The 11,662-nt window shown below is 34.9% G+C and overlaps 2 protein-coding genes across 2 annotated transcripts; one reads left to right on the forward strand and one right to left on the reverse strand.

Annotated features, from left to right (window-relative positions):
• Positions 1-250: 250 nt before the first annotated feature.
• LOC107024423 (formimidoyltransferase-cyclodeaminase-like) lies at positions 251-3,475 on the forward strand. The gene is made up of 3 exons (XM_015225405.2): positions 251-403; positions 2,213-2,624; positions 2,790-3,475. Exons 1-3 carry the CDS (start codon positions 380-382, stop codon positions 3,302-3,304), a joined length of 951 nt encoding a protein of 316 aa, XP_015080891.1. The 5' UTR covers positions 251-379; the 3' UTR covers positions 3,305-3,475.
• A 342-nt stretch (positions 3,476-3,817) lies between these two features.
• On the reverse strand, positions 3,818-10,961 carry LOC107023944 (beta-glucuronosyltransferase GlcAT14B). Its single transcript, XM_015224792.2, has 4 exons — positions 9,359-10,961; positions 5,162-5,237; positions 4,939-5,054; positions 3,818-4,614 (listed from the first exon to the last, which is right to left on the reverse strand). Exons 1-4 carry the CDS (start codon positions 9,993-9,995, stop codon positions 4,097-4,099), a joined length of 1,347 nt encoding a protein of 448 aa, XP_015080278.1. The 5' UTR covers positions 9,996-10,961; the 3' UTR covers positions 3,818-4,096.
• Between the last annotated feature and the right edge of the window lie 701 nt (positions 10,962-11,662).

The following is an 11,662-nucleotide window of genomic DNA, read 5'->3' on the forward strand; positions in this document are numbered from 1 at the left end:
CTTTAAAAGTGTTCATTAATTAGATTGTGTCACTTAAATTAGAAAGAAAAAATGATTTATTGATATCGTAATATTTAATTTATAATGAATCTCGTCATTAATTAGATAGTGTCACATAAATTATGACGAAAAAATGTTATTTAGTGGTATTGTGACATTTGATTTGTAATGTGTCCCCATCATTGCTTAGTCAATAAACCCCCAAATTAGCTCCAAGAAATAGACTCCTCCAATATATATATAATACTATATATATAACACCTTCCTTCCTCCTCTCAATTCATTTTTTCTCAAAAACAAAAAAAAAAACTAAATTCATCATCAACAAAACACACACAAAATTAGAAGATAAACACAAGCACTAAGAAAAAGAAAAAAAATGGATTCCAACTCAGAGTGCAAGGTAAAAACTCTCCCTCTTAAATAGATATAAACATTTCTTTATTCTGCAAATTTTCTCTTTTCATTTGGCTCTCATCACTTTTGCTTCATATTTTTCGACTTAATCGTGGTGTTCGAATCAATTATTTTGTAATTTTCCTCTATTTTTGTGTAGTATGTTGAAGTGTATGGTCATTTCGTAGAGTCAAATATGTGAAAAATCTTTTTAATTTGAGTGATAGTGAGATTCGCTCACAGCATCTATCTACTCTAATAACATATTAAAGTGCGTAAATATTTTATTTAATAAAAATGTGATCTTTAACCGCTTAAACTTTTGAACGAAATAATAAAAACTTTTTTTATTTTGTTGGTTCATTATAATTTGTATATTCCAATATAAAAATTGCTAAAGGATAAGATTTCTCTGGATATTTACTCAATGAGTGACATTATATTGTACTAGCATTGTGCATTTTTTTGTATTTTATTTTTCTATATCTGGTGTATAATAGTAGTATAAAAAAAATTTTTAAAAAATAGGGACAAGACAACACGTGTCCACTTTCTAGAACTATTTTTGTGAGACACGTGATTCTCGTTTGTCTGAACCTTTAATATTTGGGCCTCAAAATATCCAAGTAGCCCAATCACATCCCTTAAAATAATGGGCTGAATTATCCACAAAATGCATTGGCCATCTTCGTTATAATTTATGTGATGTTATAATTTATGTGATGTAGTTTAACCGAACATCAAGTTTAAGGAATATATTAAGGTTTTGCTATGTTCTAAAAATTCTTGAATGAAAATGTATATCTTTGTGGAAAAAGCTATCTTTCGGAGTTTCTATCAACTAGAGTTAGGGCCCGTTTGGATGGGCTTAATAAAAGCAGCTTTAAAAAAGTACTTTTGAAGGTGCTGAAACTTATTTTTAAAATAAGCAGTTATGCGTTTGGATAAAAGTGCTGAAGTTGCTATGCCAAACGTGAAAAGAGAAAAATGGAAGAAAGAGATGTTAGGTTATGTGGGTAATTTGGAGATTGTATAAAAATATTAAGGGCAAAAAGATAAAAATGTGGTCAACTTAAAACAGCTTACAAGCTAAAAAAAAAAAAGTACCCCTACCCCAGCTTTTAACTTTTGGCTTAAAATAAGTTTTTTTTAACTTAAAATAAGTTATTTTGAGTATTGCCAAACAGCTAAATAAGTCAAAAACCAGCTTTTAAGTCAGTTTGACCAGCTTTTAAGCTGAGCCAAACAGGCTCTTAGTTGGTTTAGTTAAAGTGCGATAAAGCTATTGCATTAAGGTCCTGTAATAGAGTTGTTACGAGAGGGAAAAGATCAAGAGATTTATTTCTACGATTACAAGAGTTTGTAATCAAATTGTTGCTTGTGTTTTAGTAAAGTTGTTGGTGAAATCCTAATATGGTAGGTCGTGGTTTCACTCCCTTGAGCAAGGAGGTTTTCACGTAAACATCGTGTATCTCTTGGCTCGTGGCGGACTCACGAGTCATCACAATTAATCATGTGAAAAAAACTATAACATGAACACTACAAATACAAGAAAAAAAATGATACTAAACAGAACTGTGGCATGCAATCATGCCATTTCAATAGGAGCAAGGGCAAATTCAAGGCTAAAATATGGGGCATGTGAACCTGTGATACGTTCGTAAAACTAGATATTTTCTGTATATATATTTACCTAGAAGACTAGGGATCAATTCTCACGTTCTACAAATCCTGGAATCGCCTCTGAGTATAGTCAACCTAATTGTGCTACTCACCATATCACCTTGAATTGATGCTTAGTGTCATTATTTGTTAGGACAAGAAGAAAAGTATAACACAATCAATGCTGCTCTGCTGCAAGCTGTACATATCCGAATCACGCAACAGAGAAGCTCTTGAACCTATTGAGCGTGCTGCCAAACTTGATCCGGAAACAGTCATTATTAACAAATTTCAGGATCGTGATTACAATCGTGTGAACTATACTCTTGTATCATATGTTATTCATGACAGCACAGGCTGTCCTATTTATAGTCCCTTGCATCAAACTGTCGTAGCCATGGTTACTGCAGCCTATGACGCGATAAACCTTGAGCAGCACTCTGGTGCACATCCTCGCCTTGGCGTTGTGGATGACATTCTCATTCATCCATTAGCGCGAGCTTCACTCGATGAAGCTTCTTGGCTTGCTAAAAAGGTTGCAGCTGATATTGGAAACCGATTTCAAGGTTAGTAAAAACTTTAAATGACGACTTCTTTTCTATCATGTGATATGATGTACTGACTTGAAAATGCATAACGAACCGGTTTTAGAGCTCAAAGTATGTGTATATATGAAAAAACTTTTGCACGCCGTTCTTGACTTTAAATTCTTGATTCGCCTCTGAATACAGTACCTGTTTATTTATATGCTGCTGCTCACCCAATGGGAAAAGCACTGGACACCATAAGGAGGGAGTTAGGCTATTACCGGCCTAACTTCAGGGGCATTCAATGGGCAGGGTGGGCTCAACCAGAGCAGGTCCCGGTCAAACCTGATGAAGGTCCAGAGGTGGTGTCTCGTGCTAGAGGTGTCGTGATGATTGGAGCTCATAAATGGGTAGCAATGTACAACATCCCAATAATGTCCACGGATCTCTCAGCTGCAAGACGTATTGCTCAGAGAGTGAGTGCTCGAGGTGGAGGCTTACCAACCGTGCAAACTCTAGGCCTGTTTCACGGTGAGGACTCAACCGAGATAGCTTGCATTCTTCTAGAACCGAACCAAATTGGAGCTGATCGCGTTCAGAACCATGTTGAGACACTGGCATCTCAAGAAAACTTGGATGTAGAGAAAGGGTATTTCACTGACTTGTCACCTGAAATGATAATTGAAAGATATATGAAACTAATTTCCAGTTCAAGCTGATTTATCAGTGTAAGCTGTGTATAAAACTACTCAACTCTGCCTTTAAGCTTCTGTCAATAAGAGAAATTTAACTTTTCATTCCAAATGATGTTTGAATGGATCTGAAAATGCATTGACAAATGTAATAGAATGGTTACTTTCCAGTGGATAATTTTCATATTTATTTTTGTATGGTTGGTTGTGAGATTTGCTTTTCATTTAAGCCGAGGGTTTATTAGAAACAGTCTATTTATCTCTGTAAGGTTGGAGTAATGTCAACATACACTCTACCCTTTCCTGACCAACTTGTGAGATTACACTAAGTATAACGGATATGATGGTGTTGTTTGTGAGATTTGCATTACAAAGCAAGAGTCATACATGTTTTTTTGGTGAATCGAATTTTCATGTTGTGTTAGGTTATATTATATATTCTCTATAACGATACTCCGCTATAGCATCTGAAAAATATTCCAACACACGATCGCGTTATAGAGAAGTTTAACGGTAGATGATTCATCTGGCGACTACAACTATAATCATCCAATGATTCATAAACTTGTCCGTAAGGAAAATCAACAGTCATTGTAATTATACAGATCTTGAAAGAACATTGCCAACTGAGAAAAGAAAAGAACAAAATTTTACATTTGAAACTGTGATCTATCCATACAAAACATGTACAATTTGGGGTCATCTGAACTCTCACCTATGAGACAAAACTACATCTCAAAAGGCTCAATCACTTGTGATTTTCTTTAATTAGTTATGTAAAGAACACAACGAACAAGACGAAAACAACGTTAGTAATCTTCAACTCTTAGTTGAGCATTGTTTACTACGAAAATCTTCAGATAGCAGTTTGTTCATTAACTCTTGCAACCTGTTGGCTCCAGGACCAGGCCTAAATACTGAGTCGTCTCCTATCACGGAGCAGGGATCAGCTCCATCAGCTGAGGTTCCATTACACCATGCTCCTGGTGCAAAACGATGTGTACGACCAAGTAATTCTTTGTCAATCTTGTCTAAGACAGGATCATCCTTGCGGAATTTTCGAGCAAATGGTGCACTGCTATTAACCATTTTGTTGAAATCCTTCACAGTCAGTGAAACAGGATGCTGCTTGGGAGGGGTGTCCCAAGCAATGTAGTGCAAATCATGGCCTATTGCTGTGCTACGGAACTCTTCCTTGTTGCAAATTACTGTGTGAAAGTAACCTTCTGGTGAAGAAACAAAATTTGCATAGTACATGAGCAGAGTTCTTGGAAAGTTATCCCATCCCCATATGCAGTACTCCACAAAAGAGCGTGTCAAAACCACCCAAGCTGAGCCTAACCATCAAAAAGAACTCTAGATATAAGAATGAGATGAATAAAAGTTTCAAAGTTCATCCTGCTTCAATTATTTCAAAAAAAGAGAGAAATCCTGCAGCTAGAAGCCAAGTCCTCTTAACAATGCAGAGTATATCATCATATCAGGTAATGAAAATATAAGTGAAAAAGATAATATCAAAATTTGGTTTGTGAGTTTCTCTGGTTATTAGCTTCTCATATTTTAAAACTCAAGAAAAAAGCGCAAATTGAATATAACAGGTAAAGAACATAATCCATGTGACACTATAGTTGGGTCCATTTCCAACTGTTAAATAAACTTACCTGTAAATAATGTAAAAGCTGTAGGTAGTGATCGTCGTTGAGAAGTTGTGGCAAGTTCAGATTTCTTAGACAAATAAAGACCAGGATCAATAATAATAGGTTTAGCTCTCTGGTTCCTACAACAAAAAAAACAGCACCAAATTAAATTTCAAGTATTTTATGTATAAATAAAAAAAAAAGTCATGCTAAGGCACTTTTAAATTGATGATTTTAACTCACTTACAGTTTCCACCCATGAAGCAGCATATTTTCAATGAAATTCAGGTTTCTGGACATATTAGAGAAAACATGCAGCAAATCTGCAAGATTTAACAGACAAATGATTTTCCTTTCCCGTGAAAGAAAAGAGTGGTTGAAGGAGCGAAAAGACAATAAATTCAATGCCCTAGATTCTAGAACCTAACATTTTTAAAAGATTTACACGAAAAAATTAATTACTAAACAACGAATTCCAATCAAAAGACATACGTAAGCTGACAATTGGATTCCAGTATATGGAACAACCATTTGTATCACTTGCCAATATATCATTTCTACCTGTCCCTTTCAATTTCCGCAGAAGGTTATAATGTCCACATGAGACCACCAATCCTCTTGTTAGCGAGGGCTATCTTATAGTAGGTGAAGTGCATCAGGCCCTCATAAATATGCATATACTGCAATGTTCAAAAAGAAAATTTGCATATACTCCACCATCTTTTTCCCCATTGGCGTCCACATCACCAACTTACTCCCACAAGTTTCCATCTTTATACCAAATGTAAGCGCCATAATGCTAATGATGCAGGCATAACAGATCTAGTGAACTTACTAGTGGGGACAAAGGAATTGTGGCCAGCAAGGAAAAAAGGTTTTCAGGAATTTGTTGTTTTGAGTGGTAGAGGATGAAGGTGGTGGGTGATAGATTGACGTTGAGGATAGGGAGGAACTTCATCTAAGAAGGTTTCTCATAATACTTAAACTACATAAGATGGATGATTAATTTGGAGTGTGAAGTCCCAGGAAGGTCTTGTTAGTTGACTCTGAATATACATAGTTCCCGCTAGGACACCCCTATATCTTCAAAGTTTTCATGCCTTCATATCCACAAGAATGCTATTTATGACACATGTTCCGTATCATGGTTGAGGGAATGAGTTGCCAATGATCCCACATAGGTCGAGAAAATGAGTTTCCAAAGGTCCATTTTCTTAACATGATATGAGAGCTAAGCCATCCTCATTCGTAGTTTACCTAATGACGGGTGCTCATGTTATTGTTCATGCTCCAATACCCAATTCTGGGCATGTGGATGTAAAAATATCCCACATTAATTGGGATAACAGGTTGTCTCCTCACATGGCCATGGCAATCCTCAATTCATGAGCTAAATCATTGAGTTACTTTAGGGACATTTTCTCAACAGGTACAATCAAAATATCTAATAATGTTTAATTGGTTGAGTGGGAAGTTGAGGAGGATCTGCATTTGTTGGAATAGAGAAAATTCACCAGTAAGAGTTAATGTGTGATCACTAAAAATGATATAAAAGAGAAATTGGCAATCAAATAGTAAATTAGAGATAGGAGAAGTAAATTACTGATTGCTACTTAATTGTTTTGGTAAACCAAAAGCATATGCAGGAAGGTGCTCCTATAGGCACAAGCACCTCTTGACAACAGTTTTATGCATAGCCTCAAAAGTTCATTTGATAGATGAATTGCACCTAAAGTTGTATTGCCCATCAGAAATATGATTACTTTTAACCATTTTATGTCTAAGAGTCCTTTTTTGAATGCTGTAAGTAATTCCTTGAATTTCTCTCTTTACTTGCGTTTACCACCTCCAACCTAGTAATTCCAGCCCAATTCTCTTTGTTCTTGATATTTTGATAACCTTCTGTCTGTTCTTGATACCTCAAAATCAATTTCATTGAGAACGCAAAAGATTTGTAAGATTTAACTAGTTAAATATCAAACTTGAATTGAGAATTCGACTTCCCTATTTGTTGGTTTTAATGTTCATTTTGTTTTAATGCCACCTCCACCAAACATCAGCATAAGTTATCTTTCATATTTTGAGCCATGAGATCCAAGATTTTAAAGCCCCAAACCCTGCATTGAGATGAAGCCTTTCATAATGATCTATTTGGTTCAACAAGCGTAAGACCCTCGCAATTATCCTACACGACAAAACTATAACTAAATTCCATAACAGCTCTTAAGCATGATAAGGAATGGACAACCAATCCAACCTTGTCTTGCAAGGTTGATACCACCAGCTATTTTCAGCATCATAGACAATAACAACACATAATCTTATAGATCACCATGGATTGCCATTAATGATCAGCTTTGTGCATAGATTGGTAAACGAAACTATAAATTGAATGACATGTTTTTTACCCACATTAAATGGCACTTGACATATGTAAGTGGTTTTCAATTTCCATAATGTTCCGAAGTGGAACAAAGTGCATCCTTGTGGACATAGGCTTGCAAATTAGAAACCACATTAGATGTTCACCCCTTTGTTATCAATTATACTTTATTAGTACCTTCCTCCAATATAAACGAACCTTCTTGACTAAAGCACAATGTGAGAGAAGAAAGTCTAAATGTGGTTATTGCATTTGCTTTGTTGGAAATATTTTTAAGTGATTGTTGAAATATTTGGGAAGAATATAAACCCATATCATAGGGTTGTAAGTTGCCTTGACAGCTGGAATATCACTAAATTTGGCATTAAGGAAGAACGATTTTTTATGAATTAAGCTAATCTGAGAAGTGGATCAACAATCAAAAAGCTATCTGATTTGTCAAACAAATAAATTTTATACATTAACTTAATCACCACTTCATCAACACAATTGACTCTTCCCTGCTATCCTACCGATCGGCAAAAACTACTGAACAAGTTCCTAAGAATGTCAACCGCAGAAGGTAGGCGCACCAGCAGGGACTATGAACTAGGAGTAATAGAACCTATTGAACTACTTCTCAGCAGAAAGAACCTAATCAGCAAAACTCGTTCATTCAATTTTTCTTTTACACGTTTTTAGGCGTTTTCCAAAAGAGAGCTTCAGCAATAGATAAAAAGCTAACTTGAAGGGACCCTAGAGAATAGGCACTTGGTCCGTAAGCTGGTTAAAAATACATCTTAGTGTCTCGGTCACTGTAACAATAATTCTACCGAATATGTCATGCTAAATCATCCTAAGCACAGAGTCTAAACATTGCAATAATTAGGATGTCTTAATCATGTAAAGTAGCAATGAATGTACCTAATGCGCTAATTGCACTAACGAATATCTACCAGTATAGACAAAATGTTCTGCAAGGGTGAATACTTTTTTCTATTTAAACAGTAACCTGCAAACTGTATTGAGAGGGAATATTTTAAGGGTGATATTGATAGTCTAGAGGAGGAAATAGTTAGCACACTAGGTTCTGGAATGATAGGTGGTTGAACAACACTATCCTGATAAATGATTACCCAGCCTGTATCAATTATCATGTGAACCAAACTCCGCCGTATCTCAGAACAGGGAGAACAACACATGGAGTCTTCTTTTGAGAAGGAACCTTAAGGCTATAAGACTCTGATATTGTTAATATGAGCAATCTGTTATATAGGCTAGATGGTTACAAGACAATATGTAGGCACCCCCAACAGCTAATATGGGGCAATGACAAGGAATGGATATATTCAATGAAAGATGGCAATTCCAAAATATGTGCCCAGTCTGACCTGATTGATAACTAGCCATGGAAGTTGATGTGGAAGATCAAGCTGCCAACATTCAGCTGGACAGCCCTTTATGAAGCATGTTCAAATCAGGACAATCTCAGTAAAAGGAACATTCACATTGTCAACAGATGTTATATGACCAGGCAGAATTTCGAGTCAAACAGACACCTATTCCTTCACTGAATGGTGGCTTCAGACATATGAATTGAGCTCTTCTCAGTCTTTGGGCTGAGCTAGGGGATACCAAAGTACTAAAGAAGCATCTTAAGGACTGGTAAGTCCATCAAACAAGTATGAGAAATGACCACTACAAGTATTTTTTTGGTGTGTCTGGACAGAGAAGATGTTTTGATGGTTTATCAACTCCAATCCATTTCCTTAAGGCTCGATATTTAGTATATTTATAAGCTGGCATATTGCCTCACCTTATAATTTGTTGCCCACTGTTAGCTCTCTAGTCCTGACATAGTCTCTGATGTAAAGCAGCTAACCAAGTTTTTTTGCTTATTTAACTTTGGTATATTAAACCTCTACTGGATGCCAGTAATGAAATTTGTCATTACTCCACCAAAAAAATAATGTTGCAACTGGACTTCAAAAGTTCAAATAACCAAGTAAAAAGAAGATAATAAAGAGTATATAAAGAAATAATATGATTGACGACCTATAGCCATGGAAGTAGCACACTTACCATCTTGAGTCATCAGCGGATAATCTGAAGCACTAAGATTGATAAACCAGTCCCACTTTGCACTTTCCTTCAGCAGAATAGATATAGCTTGAAGTGTACAAGCAAACATCGTAGGGCCCTTATAAGTCACTAAATTTGATTGTGCCATTACTCGAACATTCTCTACTTTGCGGAACGTGGGATCATTCTTCACCGATATTGTTAAGTTCAACCTTTCTCTAGGTGGAGCCTCAAGATCCATATGTAAAATATACTGATTCCTCGGGTGATAAACTGCTTGCAAAGTCCTCATCATTCTGTGACTGTCACCTTTTGTGCCTGATATGAGATAAGCAAACCTAGGTGGTTCATTTTTGGCAAATCCATTTGATTGAAATGACTGGAAATCAGATTCCACAAAATATCCATCCGACTCAGCAGGCCTAGCAAATGAAACCATATCCAACTGCACTTGATCTCTTCCATAGGATGATGAATATAACCCAAAAATCGTTGTTGTGAACAGCGTAATTGACACAAGCAAGCTCACAAAGAATGGTATTTTCCAGTGTCTATCGCCATATACCCTTCCCGAATAAGAATTACCATTTTTATCATTAAACACTCTTCCTGAATAAGAATTGGCATATTTCCTCATACTCAACAACCAGTATACAAAAGAACCCAAATTTTACAAATAAATTTCACGCAAAAAGTTTCCAAGACTCAACCTTTTCGTCTTGATCTCCTCGAAAGAACGAAAAGTATGGAACTTTACCATCAAAATGAAAAGAAGGATGATAAGGGCTATCAGCAGAAATGGTTGTTTCTATAGAAACAGCACTAAAAGCTCAAAAGCTTCCAAATTTCCACCGACGAAAAAGTAAAATTATTGTTGTTGGGTTTTTACTAAGCAAAGCAACTAACCATTACAAGTAAACTAACCAATAAAGGCAATGTTGAAAATTGAAAAAAAAAATGTACAAATAAACTGTGGTGGAGTACAGAAAAGGGGAAAAAAAACATATGAAACTATCTAACCAAATTCAAACAAAGTAATCAGATTTCACACAAACAACAAACAGATTCCCCTGCTTAACCCCACTTCCCTAAACCACAGATCTAATGACCCATTCAAACAAATTACTTCAAGAAATCAACTTTATCCCCATGGGTTTCAAGAACCTCACAGAACTTATATCAAATAGTTGGTGATCTAACCAATAAAAGAAACTCAAAACCCATATGGGTTTGATTCAAGAACTGATCTTTTAGCATAGAAGTCCAAAAAAATTGCTGAAAAATGAATTGGGTAGGGGAAAACAGGCAGCAAAAGTTCAAAGAACTCCCTTTGAGCTGAATTAATCAGCAAAAAAAAAAACTGATTTTGCTGTGTTGCAAGATTAGTGAAAGCTGGGGTTTGAAAGCAGGAGAGGGAGAGGTGACCGTACAGATTGCTTAAAGTGTAGGTAATGACCTAATTTATGTATGATTATACTATACACTTGATTAGTACAGTATTATATATATAATGGAACTGTTAATTTGGAGTTTAAGAACAAGAAAGATAATGTTTAATAGTAATAAACTACTTGTTGGAGATAACAAGAAAGTATAGAGGTCTTAGGTTTATTCACTTGTAAGTTCAATTGAATATATATTTCTGTCGAAAAATATGGTGTAGTGAATGAAATTGTTCATTCTTTAAATAAATTTTTTAAAAAAATTATTTTTTCTTCAAAAAAACTTTATGCCGTTTAAATTTAAATTAATCAAACTTTAATGTAATATGCGGATTTTAAAAACAAAATAAGAAATCAACTTTTTTGTTGTTGTGGCGCGTTGAATATTTCTTTTAATTAAATATTTGTAGAAATTTAATGTTTTTTTAATTTTGAATGTTTAAATAGTTTTATTTAGTAAGCTGTGGCGTGTTGAACTCTATTTCCCTAGAGGTTTGAAGATTTGTTCACTTGTATATTCAATTAAATATATGCAGAAATTTAGAGTTTTTGTTCATGAATCTTAGTTTTTTTATATCGTGAATTATGATGTATTAAATACTTTTTTTGATTTTAATCACTTTATATCGTGAATTATGATGTATTAAATACTTTTTTTGATTTTAATCAAAGTGATGGACTCTAATTTTAACATAATTAATAGTGTCAAAATTAAGCATATGTCGAGAAGGTGATTGTGATTTTTCAAGTATCATTGACTATAAGGTAATCTAATTATGTTCGAATGATTGTTACATATTATTTCATAATGTATCGAATTATATAATATTGTATTAAATATAATATTATAAATTGATAATTC

Source organism: Solanum pennellii, chromosome 7, assembly GCF_001406875.1.
Source record: "Solanum pennellii chromosome 7, SPENNV200".
Taxonomy (NCBI): domain Eukaryota; kingdom Viridiplantae; phylum Streptophyta; class Magnoliopsida; order Solanales; family Solanaceae; genus Solanum; species Solanum pennellii.

Bases quoted from the DNA above. Each gene is read 5' to 3' on its own strand.
- LOC107024423 (XM_015225405.2), top strand. From the start codon at position 380: ATGGATTCCAACTCAGAGTGCAAG. The intron at 404-2,212 runs GTAAAAACTCTC...ATTATTTGTTAG, and splicing joins ATTCCAACTCAGAGTGCAAG to GACAAGAAGAAAAGTATAAC. The intron at 2,625-2,789 runs GTTAGTAAAAAC...CTCTGAATACAG, and splicing joins TATTGGAAACCGATTTCAAG to TACCTGTTTATTTATATGCT.
- LOC107023944 (XM_015224792.2), bottom strand. From the start codon at position 9,995: ATGAGGAAATATGCCAATTCTTATTCAGGAAGAGTGTTTAATGATAAA. The intron at 5,238-9,358 runs GTAAGTGTGCTA...TAAATCTTGCAG, and splicing joins TCCGCTGATGACTCAAGATG to ATTTGCTGCATGTTTTCTCT. The intron at 4,615-4,938 runs GTAAGTTTATTT...TTTGATGGTTAG, and splicing joins AGCTTTTACATTATTTACAG to GCTCAGCTTGGGTGGTTTTG.